Source organism: Bos javanicus, chromosome 5 (genome assembly GCF_032452875.1).
Source record: "Bos javanicus breed banteng chromosome 5, ARS-OSU_banteng_1.0, whole genome shotgun sequence".
Taxonomy (NCBI): Eukaryota; Metazoa; Chordata; class Mammalia; order Artiodactyla; family Bovidae; genus Bos; species Bos javanicus.
Genome location: NC_083872.1, coordinates 43,678,718 through 43,700,873, shown reverse-complemented (window position 1 = coordinate 43,700,873; position 22,156 = coordinate 43,678,718). Strand labels below are relative to the sequence as shown.

Genomic DNA, 22,156 nt, shown 5'->3' with positions numbered 1-22,156 from the left:
TTGTGCTTCTTCCAGTCCAGTGTTTCTCATGATGTACTCTGCATATAAGTTAAATAAGCAGGGTGACAATATACAACCTTGACGTACTCCTTTTCCTATTTGGAAGCAGTCTGTTGTTCCATGTCCAGTTCTAACTGTTGCTTCCTGACCTGCATACAGATTTCTCAAGAGGCAGGTCAGGTGGTCTGGTACTCCCATCTCTTGAAGAATTTTCCACAGTTGATTATGATCCACACAGTCAAAGGCTTTGGCATAGTCAATAGAGCAGAAATAGATGTTTTTCTGGAACTCTCTTGCTTTTTCCATGATTCAGCGGATGTTGGCAATTTGATCTCTGGTTCCTCTGCCTTTTCTAAAACCAGCTTGAATATCAGGAAGTTCACAGTTCACATATTGCTGAAGCCTGGCAGGAGAATTTTGAGCATTACTTCACTAGCATGTGAGATGAGTGCAATTGTGCAGTAGTTTGAGCATTTTTTTGGCATTGCCTTTCTTTGGGATTGGAATGAAAACTGACCTTTTCCAGTCCTGTGGCCACTGCTGAGTTTTCCAAATTTGCTGGCATATTGAGTGCAGCACTTTCACAGCATCATCTTTCAGGATTTGAAATAGCTCAACTGGAATTCCATCACCTCCACTAGGTTTGTGCGTAGTGATGTTTTCTAAGGCCCACTTGACTTCACATTCCAGAATGTCTGGCTCTAGGTCAGTGATCACACCATCGTGATTATCTGGGTCGTGAAGATCTTTTTTGTATAGTTCTTCTGTGTATTCTTGCCATCTCTTCTTAATATCTTCTGCTTCTGTTAGGTCCATATCATTTCTGTCCTTTATTGAGCCCATCTTTGCATGAAATGTTCCCTTGGTATCTCTCATTTTCTTGAAGAGATCTCTAGTCTTTCCCATTCTGTTGTTTTCCTCTATTTCTTTGCATTGATCGCTGAAGAAGGCTTTCTTATCTCTTCTTGCTATTCTTTGGAACTCTGCATTCAGATGCTTATATCTTTCCTTATAAACTTTAGTAAATTTAGGCACCTACGGTACATGTTCTTTCTCACGTTTACTTCCTTTCACATTCTCTGTCTTACATATCTATTCACACTTTCTTTTATCTATTTACTGTCCTTCCATTCCTAATATGAGCATCAACACAGTCTATTATTGAGCATTTTCATTTACTATAAGATATTGGTGACAAATGTTAGTTTAATATAAGATAATTTTGACAGATGTTATCTGTTTACCTAGAAGAAAATGGAGTATCTTCATTTCTTTTTTCCTTTGTTTACTAAAAGAAGATAATGCTTCTTAGTTATTGTTCCGTATAGAATATTGATTGCTATACTGGTTAGGACATATTCAGGCACACTTATTGTCTCACTGTGTTGCAGGAGGGGCCCTTCCAGGGCCCAAGATGGGCTCTTGTCTAACACTCAGAAGTGAATTGTCCAAGGAAACATATGTGCTGACAAAGCAAGAGACTTTACTGGGAAGGGGCGTCCAGGTAAGAGCAGCGTAGTTAGGGAACCCAGGAGGACTGCTCTGCCACGTGGCTTGCAGTCTTGGCTTTTATGGACATGGGATTCGTTTCAGGGTTGTCTCTGGCCTATCATTCTGACTCAGGGTCCTTCCTGGTGGCACGTGTGTCACTCAGCCAGGGAGAAGGATTCTGAAAGCTTGATGGGACATGTGGACTGGTGTCTTCTCTCCCAAATTATTCCAGTTGGTGGTAGCTTGTTAGTTCTGTGCTCCTTACCAAAACCTCCTGTTGTTAAGCGGTTACTCGCATGTCTGGCCAGGGTGAGTAGTTTCAGTCATTGGTTCCCCTAACAACTGCACTTCGTTTTATTGTGCTTAATTCTGTGATGTTTTTACAAATTGAAGGTTTGTGGTAATCCTGCATCAAACAAGTGTTGGTGGTGGTTTTCCAACAGTTGCTCACTTTATATCTTTATCCCATTTTGGAATTCTCAGATTATTTCAGACTTTGTCATGGTTTTGTTTGTTTTGGTGATCTGTGATAAGTGATCTTTGATGTTAGTATTTCAAAAAGATGGTGACTCACTGGAGGTTTCAGAGATGGCTAATATTTTTTAGCAATAATTTTTTTTTAAGTTAAGGGATGTACATTGTTTTTTTTTTAAGACATAATGCTGTTGTACACTTAATAGGCTACAGTATAGTGTAAACAAATAGTTAATGTGCATTGGGGAACTGAAAAATTTGCATGACTTGCTTCACTGTGATATTTGCTTTATTGCTGTGATCTGGAACCGGACCTGCAGTTCTTGGAGGTGTGCCTATAGTGGCTGTTGTTTGAAACCCTAAGCTGTGAAATACTTAATGTTACCCACACTGGGGAGACAAAAGAAACAAGTTTTACTTTTGTACTAATCCATAGTACTCTAAAATTAGTATTTTTCTGTTATCTGGTGAATGTACAGGTTAAATATTAACTTTTATTTTTAATTATAGTATTATTTAGTAGAAAAAGTCCTAATCATCTCTTATATGTATAATGTTAGGCTGTTGAAAATGGGATGGCCTTGCCTGACTTTAGATTTCTGACATATCTTTTATTAAACTAGTACAAATGGAGGATAGTGCATCAACTTATTTTTAAACTTAAGAAGGAAAACATGCTTAATTTCCTAAGAAAAAACTGAAATTTCACACTTACTGTTCACTGAATTCAACGTTGTCATTAATATGTTAATGAGACAAGTGCTGTTTTAATCTATTTTATTATAAAATACATTGAAACAAGGTTAATGTTGTTTCGGGGATGTGGGATGCATAATACATACTTTTCTTCTCATTTTGTGGTTGTCATGAACATTTAAATTAAAGTTGAATATGTCACTTAAACTGTTCTTGACCCCCCCAATTCACTAGATCATTTTTTCTTTATGAATAATCCAGTTGCTAGGATTATATTTATAGTGATAAATACACTTATTCTTTAAAAAACTTTTCTCCTTTGTTACTTTTAAAAGAGATGTTTAATTCCAGTAGTACATATAAATTTGGTAGTGCAGTTACATTTTTGCCATAGAGCCAGGCATCTTTGAAGTATTTTAGCGAAACATTTACAATGTAAGATGGTCACAATTAAGTACCCAGTAACTTGTTACCAAACATAAAATGGGAGGTGGCGAATAGGTTTTTACTACTTGAATTCTTTTTAAAATGTAAACCTAACAATACTAATTTTAATGTTTTCCTTGAAAAATATTCTGCTCTTCTTACTAGATTGCTTTTTAGGGGTAATCCATCTGTATGTGTATATGCATGTTTATTGGTTTTAATAAAATTGATTCATACTTCTTGTGCATTTAAAGTAGATGTCATCCTCTTCCAAAGTGAATTTTGTCTGATGTTAAATGATTGCTCTAAATTTGATTATAATTTTTAGTGGTTAGCAACTGTTGTGACTTTTGTATGTATGCTACTTACTGCTTTCCTAGGGGAAAAGTGAAAGTGAAAGCAGTCGCTCAGTTGTGTCCTACTCTTTGCAATCCCATGGACAGTAGCCTACGAGGCTCCTCCATCCATGGAATTTCCCAGGCAAGAGTACTGGAGTGGGTTGCTATTTCCTTTTCCAGGGGATCTTCCCAATCCAGGGCTCGAAGCCAGGTGCCCCACATTGCAAGCAGTAAACATTTTACTAAAAGTTAGGTAAAAGTAAAACTTGTGTTTTGAAAACATCTGTTTACAAATTCTTTGTAGATACCGCTTTTGAATTTTTGGTCTTTCATATTCAATTTACAGTTTTGAGTTAACATCTCTGGCAATTAGTAGCTCTGCCTCAGTGATTTGTTTTTTTTTTTTTTCCTTTTAATGTGTCTGAGGTTTACAGTGCTTAGTCATTTATGGACTTGTTTATCTCTAGCCAGGTTAAGAAATAAGCTATGTTAATTTTTTTTGCCCTGATGTAAAAAAGCAAATTGTTAGAGCATGCATGAAATTGGAGGACTGAACGACCAAGGCATCTAGAAAGTTGACATTTGTTGCTACCCTTCATTGGGATAAATTTTAATGGACTATTGCATCTGTTTACAATTCTAAGATTATATGATGTATTCACATCCTATGGCATAGGAATAAACCTCATAAACTGAATAAATAGCAGCTATATAAGTAAGCATTTGGAGGAAAGGAATTTGAAATTAAATAACAGGATCTGAATTAACTGAACATTTCTGAAATTAACAGGAGAATGTTTACTTAAAAGAAAAAATATGTCAATTCAGGGCTGCATTTATTTGTTCACTCCATTTTTATTCATTATAACTTTCTTCCTATGTGTGCGGTCTGGCGGACAGTTTTAATTGCAAAGGAAAAGGTTTTCATATTTAATAACTTCTATCTCAAATAACGTATGTCTGCCAGTCCAGCCCTTCCTAGATGGTTAAGAGGAAGATCAATTAGAATATTAAAAGTACTTTTGGTTTTGTTTTCTATGTATCATATTGGATATTTTTGCTGCTGTTCATATGTTTACATGTTAGTAATTATGACGGCTTTTGGATAATTCCACTCTAGAGGGAGAACTGGTGGGCGGTCCTTCCTGTGACACGACCCTTGAGTGACAGTTCTATTTGATTGCCTCCAGTACTGTGAGGAAAGGACACGACTCTATGGTGAGGACTGATGGACATACATTATCTGAGAAAAGAAACTACCAGGTAAGATCCATTTTTTTTTTCTTATTTTCTATTGGTTATATAGTTACATGAACTGCTTAATATGTTGTATTTAATTGGAATCAGCAGGTTGGATACACCTGAGTTTGAAAAATTGGGGTTATAATTTTAAAAACATGCATGTTGGTTTATACAGTTGAAATAGTTGGGAACGTTTTTCAGACTAAACCATGCTTATAATAAATGTATATTATTACAAATGATGTACATGTATTTATATAATAAATATGCATATGTTCTTTTAGTGTCAGAGCATAAATTTCCTGGTGTGTATATATATGTCAAAAGTTAGATTATCTAATACACAATTTATGACTTCATGGCTGGATTCAGAGTTAGTATTCCATAAAATGTTGATTGCCTTTACACATATTCTTCCTGAAGACTAAGCCTGAAGTCTTGGACTATATTCAGGGTACTATAGCATCACAGAGATGTAGACACAATTGGTTAGAGTATAAAAGAAGTAGAGATCAGGGTACTCAGACACTCAGATTGTATTAAATTAGCTTATCTATTATCATTAGTTTGCTTTCCTTACAATACTGGATTCTTGCTCTCTATTTAGGTAGTTAATAATATCCATCCTCTACTAAATATGTAAGGATGCTGAAAGGATAGTTGAAATGTAATATTCCTGTTTCTTTCTGAGCTTTTAAAAGAAGGTGAATTTTAAAGATAGTACTATTAAATAGTGATTTTTTTTTAAAAAACCCATATAACATTTGAATTTAATTTTCTCAAAGAAAATGTTTTATTAATTTGCTAATAATTTAATGTCAAATTATGTAGTGATTTAGAATAAGCAATAGTTCATAACTCAAGTAGGAATAAGCTTTAGACTTCTTTCACAAATAGATATCCAACCTCCCTCTGCCCCTTACCACCAGGTGTTATTCTCTGCAGGCTGTGAAGGCAACTAGTGTGATAGTAGCAGCTTTGTTAACTAACCATTTATCTTTCTAATCATTAGTTTTAGTCTGGTTAGTCTTTTCTTCCCTCAGATTGAAAAAGTGAACAGTGGAGGAAATTCATGGTGAAGTAACAAAGAGCCTTTGAACACAAGACTTAGGTCCTATACATAATGAAAAATAGAGTCATATTTAACCTTTCTAGAATTTGACCCAATTTTATGTCTGAAGTTTCTTGCCAGATTTTTATAATTTAATAAGCCAGAGTAAGTGGTGGCTATGCAGAAGCAGTTCTCCCTGTAACCTTTCCTGCTCTGAATTGCTCTTATAGACTTGATCAGCATGGCCTTTGTTCATTAATTACACTAGCTGTGACTCCTCCTACCTCACAACCACTTCCAACTACCTTGACTCATGTAAGATTTCATTGGTTACACTATTTGGTTCTGTATTTTGATAGATTATGCTGGTTGTTTTTTTTAAAGAATATCGTAATTCTAGATTGTGTGGCTTTTCATAATCCAGTTTGTAAAATGTAAGTATAGAAGTTTTGTATCATCACACAGTGTGATTAATTTACTTTATGAGATCATATTAATAGAGAATTCCAAATTTTACACTTAGGAATAAAATCAGATTATATTTTATACATGAAGAGATTTCCTAGTTTCTGTTTATTCTGCTCTAAAAAAAATTGTTTTGAGTCACACTGTTTCAGTCACATTATTATAACTAATCCAGGCTTTTTAGCTTACCAGAAAATTCATTTTTAGTTAGGGTTTTTCTGCCTAAAAATATTTTCACTTTTCTTTTTACTTAGTAACAGTCAATGCATGTTGGAATATTCTTGGAAACAGTTGTTTAAATTTCTATTGTAAAATTATTTTATTTTTAAAAGACTTTTCTGAAAAGTACATGTATAGAAATATAATTTCTGGTATGATAATTATGATGATATACTAATTGCATATGGGAAATTCAAAGGAACAGTAGATAAATTACTACTGTATTGGTAGCACTTAGAGTCTGTATATGTATGCTGAGATGAAATGATTTGGATTTTTTTAAATTCCATGTTTTTGGAATTTTATTTGTTGTTTTTCATGGATAAAGTAGGATTTCTTTGTATTCATGTTTATATCTATTTTAATTTGTTTTAATTTATCTTTGAGGCCTTTTATTTTTGGAATGCAGTTGATGTCTTATAGTGATATTTAAGCATTCTGATAATAATAAGCTAATGTTCCAGAATTTAATAAAAAGGATAATACTTTGCCAATTCTTATTTCATTGTGGACTTGATTAAAGACTTAGGAACTCATTTGGGAAGGTGCATTTCCTCAGCTTTGTGCTAAAACTTAGTGACTTTCAAATGGGCGTTGGTTGAAGTATTGATTTTTCCACTGCTATCTACTTTTTGTGTTTTGTTTCTTACTAAAGTTTGAATAGAGTCTTTGAAGTTTATTTAGATGAACAGACTGCTATACAGACAGGACAATTTAATTATATAAATGGTTTACAGTTTCTTCTTAGAAGAATTGTCAAGCTTCTTCTGCTCTTGCTACCGCTGCTAAGTCACTTCAGTCGTGTCCGACTCTGTGCGACCCCATAGACGGCAGCCCACCAGGCTCCCCCGTCCCTGGGATTCTCCAGGCAAGAATACTGGAATGGGTTGCCATTCCCTTCTCCAGTGCATGAAAGTGAAAAATGAAAGTGAAGTCGCTCAGTTGTGTCCGACTCTTAGCAACCCCATGGACTGCAGCCTACCAGGCTCCTCTGTCCATGGGATTTGCCAGGCAAGAGTACTGGAGTGGGGTGCCATTGCCTTCTCCAAGCTTCTTCTAAGGAAATGTAACTCCAGTTTTTGGCTAGAATTTCTTGTCTTCCTTTAATTTACACTAATTTATTCCAACTGTGAGCACAGATCTAATCATACTAATTACCAGGTTTACTTACCAGTGCCTATTCCGCTTTCTAATACAATAAAGATGAGCTCCTAAACCTTACATATAATATTAGTACATTGTGGCCCCACATGCCTTTATTTCCATTGTCTTCTCTGTTTATAGTGAGTTTTTCCATGAGTAATATAAAACTACTTTTAAATCTCTCTGCAGTGCACTTTTACATGTATGCCTTTAGTTGTTTGGGTTCCTCTTTGTGTGATGCCTTTTCTTCCATCAGTACTTTCAGAAGCCATTCAAAGTGATGGCCTTTAGCATTCCTTTCCTTTGCTTTCATAACCTTTGTATCTATTTCTAGTTTAGTGTGTACCATGACAAACTGAAGTTATGTTTATTTTTTCCTTGTCTTGCTGTAGCCTCATGCTGTCCAATACCATAGGTACTAGCCCCATAAGTGGTATTTAAATTCATGTAAATAAAATAAAATAATTTAAATTCTTAGTCATGTCAGCCATGTTGCAAATGCTCAATAGTTGCATGCTATTAATGGCCACCATATTGAACAGTGCAGATATAGAACTTTTTCCATTATTGTAGAAAGTTGTATTGGACAGTGTTTCTATATATTAAGCTTCTTGAAAACTGGAGCCGTATTTATTGATATTTTGGTACTACTGGCAGTACCAAATGGTTTAAGTTACATAATAGGTGTTCAAAGGCATATTGTTGTAATAAAATTAAACAAAGAAAGAAGTTAACAGAAATTGCACAGTGTGCCAAGGGAAATGCTACATATATATATCCAGTATTTTTAGGATATTACTTTTTTTTAATTTGAGCTTGCTGATCATACCATATGTTGGCTAGTTCAATGTATATTATCTATAAACTAGATCTAATGCATCCCAGTCTGTATGTCCCTTAAGAATAGCTCATAATCTAAAATACCACATTAACTTTGTGAAATATGTCATGTCAGAGAACAAATGATGGCAGTGATTGTATTACTGGTTCCTCCTCTCTCCCCCTTCCATTAAATATTTTATTTCCATTTTATTATTTTATAATTACAGAGCTATAGAACGTAAAAGTTTGTAATTTTACTGTTAACAATTTAGTGTGTCTGTTTTTTCTAGTAATTCTATAGGTACAAATATGATTTGTTATCGTTTTTAACAAATATACATATTTCAGCAGTTTGCATATTGTACCTAATATAGATATTTCCATGCCCCACCCTTCAACTTGCCTCCTTCCCAGTAAGTACTTACTAGTTTTTATATTTTTGTTACATACCTATTCAGTATACAGGTGCATCTTTAGTGTGTGTCCGTTTTTTAAGAAGTGGTACCCTATATTCTGTTATTTTTAATAGAAAAAAAAATTTCCAGCCCACATCAAACCATAAACAAGTTCCCAGATATTATAATAGAAAAACACTCAACACGTATCTGACAGTTCAGATCAGCATTTCAGATATCTGACAATTCTGCTTAAGGAAAGCATTTAAAACACAAGTTACCTAATCATTTAACAGTTGATGGTGCACATACAAATGCATCTAGTAGGTGAGCTTCCATTCAGTATACAAGAGTACTGTACAATACTGAATACAAATTAATTTTTTTTTTTATTTACTGCAGTGAAAATGTAAGTAAGCAGTGGTGTACTCCATTTCTTTATTGTAAGTTATAACACAGTATTGGAAATTTTTGTCTTTCTGCTATCAGGATGCATCTTACAATGGATGGTGTCTTAGAGCCATCTAGTAGCTTATAACCTTTTCTTGATAACTTCTTATATGATTGAAAACAGCACTAGCATCAAAGCATTTTAGAATCTGATATATTAATGCTACAGATACATAATATAAAGAACACTTAAAAAAGAATTTTTGAAAAATGAATATACTTAGCGAAGAATTGTCAGATATAGTGCATAGAGCAGAAGGATGAAGGTTTCAGTCATTGTTGCTCTTTGGCATTGGATTGAGGTGAGCAAGAGTGAGCTGAGGAAGGAATTCATTCAAAAATAAATAAAATACCTGAAGCCAGTGAACTGGTTCACAGTTCATTGCTCTTGAAAATCTTGGAGACGAAGGGCTGTAGCTACAGATGAAGGACGGGGAGTAAAAAACCTCAAATTGCATGACTATTAAGTTCTCTTAATTTGCAGTTATATAATTCCTGCTAAAATGAGATTGCTTTCGAAGTTGGCATTTAAAATGCAGTGCTTCTGTTCATTTCATGATCATATTAATAGCTACAAAAGTTATTTTGACTCCACAACCTAAATATTGGTTTAAAATACATTTTTGACATTCATTTATCATTTATGGGTCTTTTTCTTCCTCTGGCCAACCAAAGACATCCAATGAATTCCCAGGTTCCTCATTGGTTGGCTTATTACATGATAATAACAGTGTTGCTCTTTCTTTGAATGTGTGTATTCTGATACTCTTTTACTCATCTTATGAAATCATCAAATGAGGTGAAATTTGCTTTCCAAAAGGCAAGTTTCATTAAGATATGTGGTTTTATGGCACCCATGGTATCTTAGTAATTTTTTCACAGTGCCCCTCGGCCAACAGAAATGTTAAAAGTTTCATTCAATTAAATAACTAGATCTAAACACTTACATAGTTCATATGGTATCTGTCAGATACTGCCTTGTTTCCCAAGAAGATTTAAAATACCTGGCAGCATCCCCATGTGTTCACTGTGGTGCTTCTTTGGGAACTTAGTTCTAGGTTTTTGCATATGAAATAATTGTGTTCTCTTTCAGAAATACATTTTACGTTGAAGTGATTTGCCCCAATCATGAATTTGGAATGTATTCATGATTAAATAGCAAAGTAAAACATTAATGTAGATATTTCTGTCAATCAGAGAAAATATAGAAGCAGTTACCTTTTTTAAACTGAAGTATAAATACAGTTGATTTACAATGTTGTGTTAATTACTGCTGAACAACAAAGTGATTCAGCTATACATATATACATTCTTTTTTAAAATATTCTTTTTAATTATGGTTTATCATAGGATATTGAATATAGTTCTCTGTGCTATACAGTAGGATCTTATTCTTTATCCATTCTGTATATAAAAGCTTACATCTACCAATTCCAACCTCCCTTTCCATCCCTCGCCTAACCCCCTCCCCTTGGCAACCACCAGCTGTTCTCTGTACTGTGATTCTGTTTCATGGATAGGTTCATTTGTGTCATACTTTAGATTCCACGTATAGGTAATACCTTGTAGTGTTTGTCTTGCTCTTTCTGATTTATTTAGTATGATAATCTCTAGTTGTATCTGTGTTGCTGCAAATGGTGTTATTTCATCCTTTTTTTTTTTTTTATGGCTGATTAGTTTTCCTTTATGTATATGTACCCCATCTTTATCCATTTATCTGTTGATGGACAGATGTTTCCATGTCTTGGCCATTGTAAATAGTGCTACTGTGAACATGGGGGTGCGTGTATCTTTTTGAATTGCAGTTTTGTCTGGGTATATGCCCAGGAGTAGGATTCCTGGATCATATGGCAACTCTAGTTTTGGTTTTTTGAGGAACCTCTATAGTGTTTTCCATATGAGTATACCAATTTATATTTTCACCAACAGTGTGAGAGGGTTGGTTCCCTTTTCTCTGCATTCTATTCAGTATTTATTATTTTTGTTTGTAGAGTTTGCAGACTCTTATATGTATATAAATACATATATACACACATGCATATATATATAATTTTATTCATTTATGGGTGTGCTAGGTCTTTGCTGCTGCACGGTTTTTCTTAGGTCTTATGCTAGGCTGCGGTGAACGGGGGCGACTCTCTAGTTGCAGTTGTGGGCTTCTCACTGTGGTGGCTTCTCTTGTTGTGGAGCACAGGTTCTAGGGCCCATAGGCTTCAGTAGTTGCAACATGTCGGCTCAATAGTTGTGGCTCATGGGCTTAGTTGTTCCGCCACATGTGGGATCTTTCCAAATCAAGGATTGAACCTATGTCTCCTGCATTGTCAGGCAGATTCTTTACCACTGAACCACCAGGGAATCCCTATCATTTATTTGTAGGCTTTCTAACGATTGCCATTCTGACTGGAGTGAGACAGTACCTTATTGTAATAATTAGTGATGTTGAGCATCCTTTCATGTGCTTGTTGCCCATCTGTATGTCTTCTTTGGAGAAATGTCTGTCTAGTTCTTTTGCTCATTTTTTGATTGGATTGTTTTGTTGTTGAATTGTATGAGCTGTTTGAATATTTTGGAAATTAAGCCCTTGTCAGTTGCATCATTTGCAAATATTTTCTCCCAGCCTCTAGGTTGTCTTTTTGTTTTGTTTATTTTAGGGTTTCCTTTGGTGTGTAAAAGCTTACAAGCTTGATTAGGTCTCATTTTGCTTTGGGAGACTAACCTAAGAAAACATTGGTGCAAAGTTACTTTTTAAAATACAGTCTCAGCAAGGATTGAGAAGATGCAAGAAACTTTTAACAAGGACCTAGAAGAAATAAAAGAGAGTCAATCAATAATGAATAATGCAGTAACTGAGATCAAAGGCACTCTGGAGGGAACCAACAGTAGAATAACTGATGCAGAAGATAGGATAACTGGGGTGCAAGATAGAATGGTGGAAATAAATGAAGCAAAGAGGAAAAAGAAAAAAATTAAAAGAAATGAGGACAACCTCAGAGACCTCTGGGACAATGTTAAACACCCCAACATTCGAATCGTAGGTGTCCCAGAAGAAGAGGACAAAAAGGAAGGCCATGAGAAAAATACTTTAGGAGATAATAGTTGAAAACTTCCCTAAAGTGGGGAAGGAAATAGCCACCCAAGTCCAAGAATTCCAGAGAGTCCCAAACAGGATAAACCCAAGGCAAAACACCCCAAGATGCATATTAATCAAATTAATGAAGATCAAACACAAAGAACAAATATTAAAAGCAGGAAGGGAAAAACAACAAATAACCCACAAGGGGATCCCCATAAGGATAACAGTTGATCTTTCAGTAGAAATTCTTCAGGCCAGAAAGAAATGGCAGGACATACTTAGAATGATGAGAGAAAAACCTACAACCCAGATTACTGTACCCAACAAGGATCTCATTCAAATATGAAGGAGAAATCAAAAGCTTTACAGACAAGCAAAAGCTGAGAGAATTCAGCACCACCAAACCAGCTCTCCAACAAATGCTAAAGGATCTTCTCTAGACAGGAAACACAGAAAGGGTGTATAAACTCAAACCCAAAACAACAAAGTAAATGGTAATGGGATCATACTTATCAATAATTACCTTAAATGTAAATGGGTTGAATGCCGCAACCAAAAGACAAAGACTGGCTGAATGGATACAAAAACAAGACCCCTATATATGCTGTCTACAAGAGACCCACCTCAAACCTAGGGACACATACAGATTGAAAGTGAAGGGCTGGAAAAAGATATTTCATACAAACGGAGACCAAAAGAAAGCAAAAGTAGCAATACTCATATCAGATAAAATAGACTTTGAAATAAAAGCCCTGAAAAGAGACAAAGAAGGACACTACATAATGATCAAAGGATCAATCCAAGAAGAAGATATAACAATTATATATGTACCCAACATAGGAGCACCACAATATGTAAGGCAAATGCTAACAAATATGAAAGGGGAAATTAACAGCAACACAATAATAGTGGGAGACTTTAATACCCCACTTACCCCTATGGATAGATCAACTAAACAGAAAATTAGCAAGGAAACACAAACTTTAAATGATACAATGGACCAGTTAGACCTAATTGATATCTTTGGGACATTTCACCCTAAAACAGTGAATTTCACCTTTTTCTCAAGCGCACACGGAACCTTCTACCAGGATAGATCACATCTTGGGCCATAAATCAAACCTTGGTAAATTCAAAAAAATTGAAATAATCTCAAGCATCTTTTCTGATCACAATGCAGTATATCAGCTACAGGAAAAAAAAATATTAAAAATACAAACATATGGAGGCTAAACAACACACTTCTGAATAACCAACAAGTCACAGAAGAAATCAAAAAAGAAATAAAAATATGCATTGAAATGAATGAAAATGAAAACACAACAACCCCAAACCTATGGGATTCAGAAAAAACAGTGCTAAGGGGAAGGTTCATAGCAATACAAGCCTATATCAAGAAACAGGAGAGAAATCAAATAAATAACCTAACTCTACACCTAAAGCACCTAGAAAAGGAAGAAATGAAGAACCCCAGGGTGAGTGGAAGGAAAGAAATCACAAAAATTAGGGCAGAAATAAATGCAAAAGAAACAAGAGACCATAGCAAAAATCAACAAAGCTAAAAGCTGGTTCTTCAAGAAGATAAATAAAATAGACATACCATTAGCCAGACTCGTTAAGAAACAAAGGGAGAAAAATCAAATCAACAAAATTAGAAATGAAAATGGAGAAATCACAACAGACAACACAGAAATACAAAGGGTCATAAGAGACTACTGTCAGCAATTATATGCCAATAAAATGGATAACTTGGAATAAATGGACAAATTCTTAGAAAAGTATAACTTTCCAAAACTGAACCATGAAGAAATAGAAAATCTTAATAGACCCATCACAAGCACAGAAATTGAAACCATAATCAAAAATCTTCCAAGAAACAAAAGCCCAGGACCAGACGGCTTCACAGCTGAATTCTACCAACAATTTAGAGAAGAGCTAACACCTATCCTACTCAAACTCTTCCAGAAAATTGCAGAGGAAGGTAAACTTCCAATCTCATTCTATGATGCCACCATCATCCTAACACCAAAACCAGACAAAGATGCCACAAAAAAACTACAGGCCAATATCACTGATGAACATAGATGCAAAAATCCTTAACAAAATTCTAGCAGACAGAATCCAACATGTTAAAAAGATCATATATCATGACCAAATGGGCTTTATCCCAGGGATGCAAAGATTCTTCAATATTCGCAAATCAGTCAATGTGATACACCACATTAACAAATTAAAAGATAAAAACCACATGATTGTCTCAATAGATGCAGAGAAAGCCTTTGACAAAATTCAACATCCATTTATGACAAAAACCCTCCAGAAAGCAGGCATAGAAGAAACATACCTCAACATAATAAAAGCCATATATGATAAACCCACAGCAAACATTATCCTCAATGTTGAAAAACTTAAAGCATTTCCCCTAAAGTCAGGAACAAGACAAGGATGCCCACTCTCACTACTGCTGTTCAACATAGTTTTGGAAGTTTTGGCCACAGCAATCAGAGCAAAAACATAAATAAAAGGAATCCAGATTGGAAAAGAAGAAGTAAAACTCCCACTGTTTGCAGATGACATGATCCTGTACATAGAAAGCCCTGAAGACTCCATCAGAAAATTACTGGAGCTAATCAGTGAATACAGTAAAGTTCCAGGATATAAAATTAACACACAGAAATCCTTTGCATTCCTATACACTAACAATGAGAAAACAGAGAAATTAAGGAAACAATTCCATTCACCATTGCAACGAAAAGAATAAAGTACTTAGGAGTAGACCTACCTAAAGAAACAAAAGACCTATATATAGAAAACTATAAAACACTGGTGAAAGAAATCAAAGATGACACAAATAGATGGAGAAATATACCATGTTCATGGATCGGAAGAATCAATGTAGTGAAAATGAGTATACTGCCCAAAGCAATCTATAGATTCAATGCAATCCCTATCAAGCTACCAACGGTTTTTTTCAGAGAATTAGAACAAACAATTCCACAGTTTGTATGGAATTACAAAAAACCTCGAATAGCCAAAGCAATCTTGAGAAAGAAGAATGGAACTGGAGGAATCAACCTGCCTGACTTCACGCTATACTACAAAGCAACAGTCATCAAGACAGTATGGTACTGGCATAAAGACAGAAACATAGATCAGTGGAACACAATAGAAAGCCCAGAGATAAATCCACACACCCATGGACACCTTATCTTTGACAAAGGAGGCAAGAATATACAATAGGGAAAAGACAATCTGTTTAACAGGTGGTGCTGGGAAAACTTGTCAACCATTTGTAAAAGAATGAAACTAGAACACTTTCTAACACCATACACAAAAATAAACTCAAAATGGATTAAAGATCTAAATGTAAGACCAGAAACCATAGAACTCCTAGAGGAAAACATAAGCAAACCACACTCTGACATAAATTATAGCAGGATTCTCTATGACCCATCTCTCAGAGTAATGGAAATAAAAGCAAAAATAAACAAATGGGACCTAATTAAACTTAAAAGCTTTTGCACAATGAAGGAAACTATAAGCAAGGTGAAAGACAGCCTTCAGAATGGGAGAAAATAGTAGCAAATGAAGCAATTGACAAAGAATTAATCTCAAAAATATACAAGTAACTCCTGCAGCTCAATTCCTGAAAAATAAATGACCCAATCAAAAAATGGGCCAAAGAACTAAACAGACATTTCTCCAAAGAAGACATACAGATGGCTAACAGACACATGAAAAGATGCTCAACATCACTCATTATCAGAGAAATGCAAATCAAAACCACAATGAGGTACCATCTCACGCTGGTCAATGGCTGCTATCCAAAAGTCTACAAGCAATAAATGCTGGAGAGGGTGTGGAGAAAAGAGAACCCTCTTACACTGTTGGTGGGAATGCAAAGTAGTATAGCTGCTATGGAGAACAGTGTGGAGATTCCTTAAAAAAGTGGAAATAGAACTGCCATATGACCCAGCAATCCTACTGCTGAGCATACACACCGAGGAAACCAGAATTGAAAGAGACACATGTACCCCAGTGTTTATCACAGCACTGTTTATAATAGCCAGGACATGTAAGCAACCTAGATGTCCACTGACAGATGAATGGATAAAGAAAGCAGTGGTACATATACACAATGGAATATTACTCAGCTATTAAAAAGAATGCATTTGAATCAGTTCTAATGAAGTGGATGAAACTGGAGCCTATTATACAGAGCGAAGTAAGTCAGAAAGAAAAACACCAATACAATATATTAACGCATATATATGGAATTTAGAAAGGTGGTAACGATGACCCTATATGTGAGATAGTAAAAGAGACACAGATGTGAAGAACAGATTGTTGGACTCTGTGGGAGAATGTGAGGGTGAGATGATCTGATAGAATATCATTGAAACATGTATATTATCATACGTGAATTAGATTGCCAGTCCAAGTTCGATGCATGAAACAGGGTGCTCAGGGCTGGTGCACTGGGATGACCCTGAGGGATGGAATGGGGAGGGAGAGTCAGGATGGGGAACACATGTACACCCATGGCTGATTCATGTGAATGTATGACAAAACCCACCACAATATTGTAAAGTAATTAGTCTCCAATTAAAATAAAAGATAAATAAATAAAATATAGTCTCAGACCTTACTTAGGTCTGGAGTGATTGCACTGAGGGTGAAACTTAGTTTTTTACTTTTTATCTTTCTGAATTTCCACGTAAAAATAGAACAACTAGATAGAAAATAAAAACCCATGAAAACATTTGTAACAAAAGCTAGAGATGAAGTATCTCCATGAACCTCAAGATACAAGCAGATGAAAGATTAACAAAAGACTTAAATTTATCAGTTTTTTATGTATAAGAAAGTAGAGAGAAGCATTGGGGTGTCTGGACCTGAGCATAGAAGCACCTCAAAGTGGTGAACAACCCGTTTGAAAGTATAATGAGGCCTTTTGAAATTGGGGAGTTTTTGCCTGCCTGGCTGGATCAGTGGAAAGGACCTATGCTGAGGCCTGCAGTGATTGAGTCGCCCAGCTCTGAGCTCTCAAGACTTACCCGCTAATGCTCACTTGTAGGACCCATTGAGAAGTTTCTGGGAGTGGAACCAAAATTGAGGAGCATAGGGGCAACAGAGACAGAGGAAAGAAAAGGAGATAAAAGTGGGAGAGGGGAACAGAGTGGGAGAGGGAGATAAAAGAAAACCTTACAAGACATGCCATTGTACTTTTAGAGACTGCATAAAAATAGAAGGAGCTTTATGAAGTTAGAGAAGTTTTCTGAACCATGTCATAGTCTTAAATTTTATGAAAATTAGATTCACAATCAATCTTCTAGGAATATGTTTAGATGTCCTTATACCAACTTTGAGTCCCATCAACAGTGTTTATATTGATCTGACATTTAATAATGTCAAATTTAAAAATTTTCAAATTTATTGAGATTGTGCTGGAGACATATTTCCTTATTGAAATTAAGTAAATGAAGATATTGTCATATCTTTTAAAAAATTTTTAGTTTTGTCTTCCATATTCTTCTGAGATTGATTTATTTTTTTTATATGGTGTGAGGAGACCAAATTCCTTTTGTTAGCATAAAGATAATCAGTTGTATTAACATCATGTATTGATCTTATTCTCCCTTCCTCCTAATCAGCATTACTTTGCTATAAATCAGTTTGATTATATTCATGGATCTGTTTCTTATGTCTTTGTTTGGTTCCTTTGATGTGTTTGTCTCTGCCTGCACCAGTAGCCCATTTTCTTTTACTATAGCTTTGCATCAGATGTTCATGTCTGTCTCTCCACTTTGGTTTTTATTATTGTCTTAACTTTCTTGGCCTTTGTTCAATGACAGATTTAGAATTGAAAAGAAAAGTATTGTGTTTACAAGTGGAATTTTATTACCTTCATTTTTATTTGGGGAAAAATTGACATATTTATGATATTCTTCCTCTCTGAATTCATACACTGAGGTCTTCTATATTTTCTCTCAGTAAATTTTTACTTCAAAAGATTTTTTTTAAGCAATGGACTTATAAATCTTTAGTCAGGGTTATACATAAGTACTTTTTGTTGTTTTTTTTGGTAAATTATATTTTTTAAATTATATTTTATAGATGTCACTGTTATATTGACATACATTTGACTTTTAAACTTGATTATTGTATCCATTAGTTAATGTTACTGAAATTTTATTCTTATAATTTATCTGTAGGTTCTTTGAGTGTCTTTTGTGTAAATAAATATATCATCTGTAAGTTATAATTCTGATACTTTATATTTTTTATGACTTAGATATCTTTTCAGAACTCAGTTGTATTTCTGATACAATATTGAATAGAAGTGTAAATAGTAGAACTCTTTTCTCTTGTTTTACTTGTCCTACAAGCTTTAAGTTGTCAGTAAATAAGATATTTGGTGCAGGATTTTTTTTTTTTTGTAGATACGCTTTATTAGGATTAAGAAATTACTCATAATGCTACCTTCTTATTTATATTTTTTCTCTTTAACACCTTTTTTATCCTTAAGATTTTTTTATTGTGTGCCTTTTCCTCTTAATTTGTCACCCTTGCTAGGGATTTGTCACTTTGTAATCAACTTCTAGCTTCATTTACCTGTTTTTTAAATTTATTTTTGTTTTATATTCATCAGTTTATGCTCTTTACTAAGTAATTTCTTTTTATTCTTTTAGGGCTTGTTTTACTGTTCTTTAATTTTAAGTGTTTTTAATTTTCCAAACTTACGAGATTTTTCTTATTATCTTCCTATTGCTGATTTCTCATGTATTCCACTGTAGCTAGAGAATGTGGTCAGTATGATATCAATTATTTATATACTTGAACAAAATGCATATTGACCAGGTGGCAGGTATATTGCTTTGTTTCCATGAGACCAGCTTTGTTAATCTTGTCCATATCTTTTGTGCCTGCATATTTATCATTATTCACATTTTTAACATTATTTATTTTTTTGTTTAGATTTTGACTCCAGCAGTTGAAAGTTGATGCAGATCACTCTAATGTTTCTTGTTTCTGCTGGTTCTCACTTATGGTACCTTGATTCTTTGTATTTGTGTGTAAGTTAGTTACCATTTTATGTTTCTTAAAAATCTGTGGGATTTCTTTGAGGAATGGGTGAAAAGACATTTTTCCCAAGGGGATTTGCCTATGCTTCTGCCAGTGCCTAAGGTACTACCAAATCCAGGCCCAATTCAAAATAAAATGTTGATTTGAACTTGTAGTCCATACAGGTAATGTGAATTTGGGCTGCTTTGGCTATAGATTCTCAGAAGAGATTGCTTTACCTGCTTCTGCCAGCATCAAATTTAGTTAGGGCCATCAAGAATTTTTGATGCATTCTTCACTAAGGGGTTTTAAGTTACCTGCTTTATGAGATGTCTTTAATAGCTTTCTACCTTGAGCAAATTTCTGTTTGGAAATGTAAACATTTCGTTTTGGGGTGCTGAATTTCCCTCTTCCCCATCTTCCACGTTCAAAGTTCATTTAAAAATCAGAATGTAATCTCTGTTTTAGATTTTACTAATATTTTCTTCACACTGTATCCCTACCTGAGAATAATGCTTCAGTTCAGTTCAGTTCAGTTGAGTCGCTCAGTCGTGTCCGACTCTTTGCGACCCTGTGAATTGCAGCACACCAGGCCTCCATGTCCATCACCAACTCCCAGAGTTCACTCAAACTCACATCCATTGAGTCAGTGATGCCATCCAGCCATCTCATCCTCTGTCGTCCCCTTTTCCTCCTGCCTCCAATTCCTCCCAGCATCAGAGTCTTTTCCAATGAGTCAACTCTTCACATGAGGTAGCCAAAGTACTGGAGTTTCAGTTTTAGCATCATTCCTTCCAAAAAACACCCAGGACTTATTTCCTTTAGAATGGACTGGTTAGATCTCCTTGCAGTCCAAGGGACTCTCAAGACTCTTCTCCAACACCACAGTTCAGAAGCATCAATTCTTCGGTGCTCAGCCTTCTTCACAGTCCAACTCTCACATCCATACATGACCACAGGAAAAACCATAGCCTTGACTAGACGGACCTTTGTTGGCAAAGTAATGTTTCTGCTTTTGAATATGCTATCTAGGTTGGTCATAACTTTGCTTCCAAGGAGTAAGCATCTTTTAATTTCATGGCTGCAGTCACCATCTGCAGTAACTTTGGAGCCCCAAAAAATAAAGTCTGACACTGTTTCCACTGTTTCCCCATCTATTTGCCATGAAGTGAGGGGACCAGATGCCATGATCTTAGTTTTCTGAATGTTGAGCTTTAAGCCAACTTTTTCACTCTCCACTTTCACTTTCATCAAGAGGCTTTGTGGTGTCATCTGCGTATCTGAGGTTATTAATATTTCTCCTGGCAATATTGGGAATAATGCTTAGTATCTGCTTAATTAATGTTTGTTGTTGGCTGAGTATTTTGTGGAGCATTTTTAGTTGGTTATGAGTGGTGCATTTTTTTTTTTTTTAATAGTCTGCTAGACTGCTAGAACCATATTTCTTTACCATTCTCTAGGTCTCAGTGGGAATTTCACTCCTTAAGAGAAACAGTTGTTTCAATTTCTGTGACATATTCTCATTGTTTACTGTAATTTGGTGGGGAGGGGTTAGCGTTACTTCTGCTTTTTATTATTACAATAATTGAAAATGTTTGGTGATCCATTTTCATCGTATTCTTTCTCTTTCCGTTGCTTCTCTTCTTTTTTTAACTTCCCTCTGCTTTTCCTTCCAGTTTCTTCCCTTGCTTGCCTCCTTCCTCACTCCCTTTCTTTTCTTTTTCCTTCCTTCACTTCTTTATAATATTATCATTTTCCTTCTAATTGAAGGACTTTAAAAAATTTTAAAGCTTTTTAAGTTACGTGTAACACAGACAAAATTAAAGTCATTAAATTTTGGTTTTAAGAATTTTGCACGTTGTGATTCCTTCTACTGCCTTTCACCTTACCTTAGTTCCTTGAAAGTTTTAAAAGAACGCTCACCTAACCCACAGTTGTCATGTCAGTTCACAGTTCTTTCAGTTGACCTTCTTTGATCTCCACTTGAATATTAACATACTGATGACTTCAAAAATTCCCTACCTATAATCTTTAGGATCCAGTTTCTTCAAACAGTTTGTTATTGTTCGGTGGCTAAGTTGTGTCCTGCTTGTGTCCTGTTTGTGACCACATGAACATGCCAGGCTTTCCTGTCCTTCACTGTCTCCTACAGTTTGCTCACACTTAGGTCCATTGAGTCAGTGATGACCATCCAACCATCTCATCCTCTGTTGCCCCCATCTCCTCCTGCCCTCAGTCTTTCTCAGAATCAGGGTCTTTTCCAGTGAGCCAGCTCTTTGCATCAAGTGGCCAAAGTATTGGAGCTTCAGCATCAGTCCTTCCAGCGAATATTCAGGGTTGATTTCCTTTAGGATTGACTGATTTGATCTCCTTGCTGTGCAGGGGACTCTGAAGCAGTTTACGTTAGGGCAACTTTTAGGGTCAGAATCAATGGATCTACCTGGTTCTTAATTTCACATGCCCTCTAAGTATTAATGCAAGTCATATTCACCCTAATCACATCCTATCATAGGGTAGACCTTTGGGATATTCCAGTATCTTAAGATAAGAAAATTTGACTATTAGATCTTTCATACTTTTAGTAGCATCTCGTCATATAATTCTTTCCTACAAACAGTAAAACAAAACACATATTTATACCATGAGGATTTTTCAGCAGTGTTAATCTATAGAAAAAGCTCCATTGGGATAGACTTTGACCTAAAAAAGTCAGTCTATCCCGATGGATAGACTGTGATACATTTCTGATGGTGATGAATTCATTTAGGTTTCGTTTATCTGAAAAAGTTTTTATTTCACTTGTATT

The 22,156-nt window shown here is 35.2% G+C and overlaps 1 protein-coding gene across 4 annotated transcripts in view; it reads left to right on the top strand.

Moving 5' to 3' along the window:
* Positions 1–22,156, top strand: part of CNOT2 (CCR4-NOT transcription complex subunit 2) — a 132,136-nt gene that overhangs the window by 43,098 nt on the left and 66,882 nt on the right. For 3 of the 4 annotated variants that reach the window (XM_061416481.1, XM_061416479.1, XM_061416480.1), the window contains exon 2: positions 4,546–4,688. The exons of the other annotated variant lie outside the window; for it this stretch is intronic. In XM_061416481.1, the coding sequence (XP_061272465.1) occupies positions 4,641–4,688 (48 nt within the window). In that variant the 5' untranslated portion in view covers positions 4,546–4,640. The remainder of the gene's footprint in view (positions 1–4,545; positions 4,689–22,156) is intronic. 4 annotated transcript variants of the gene reach the window in all.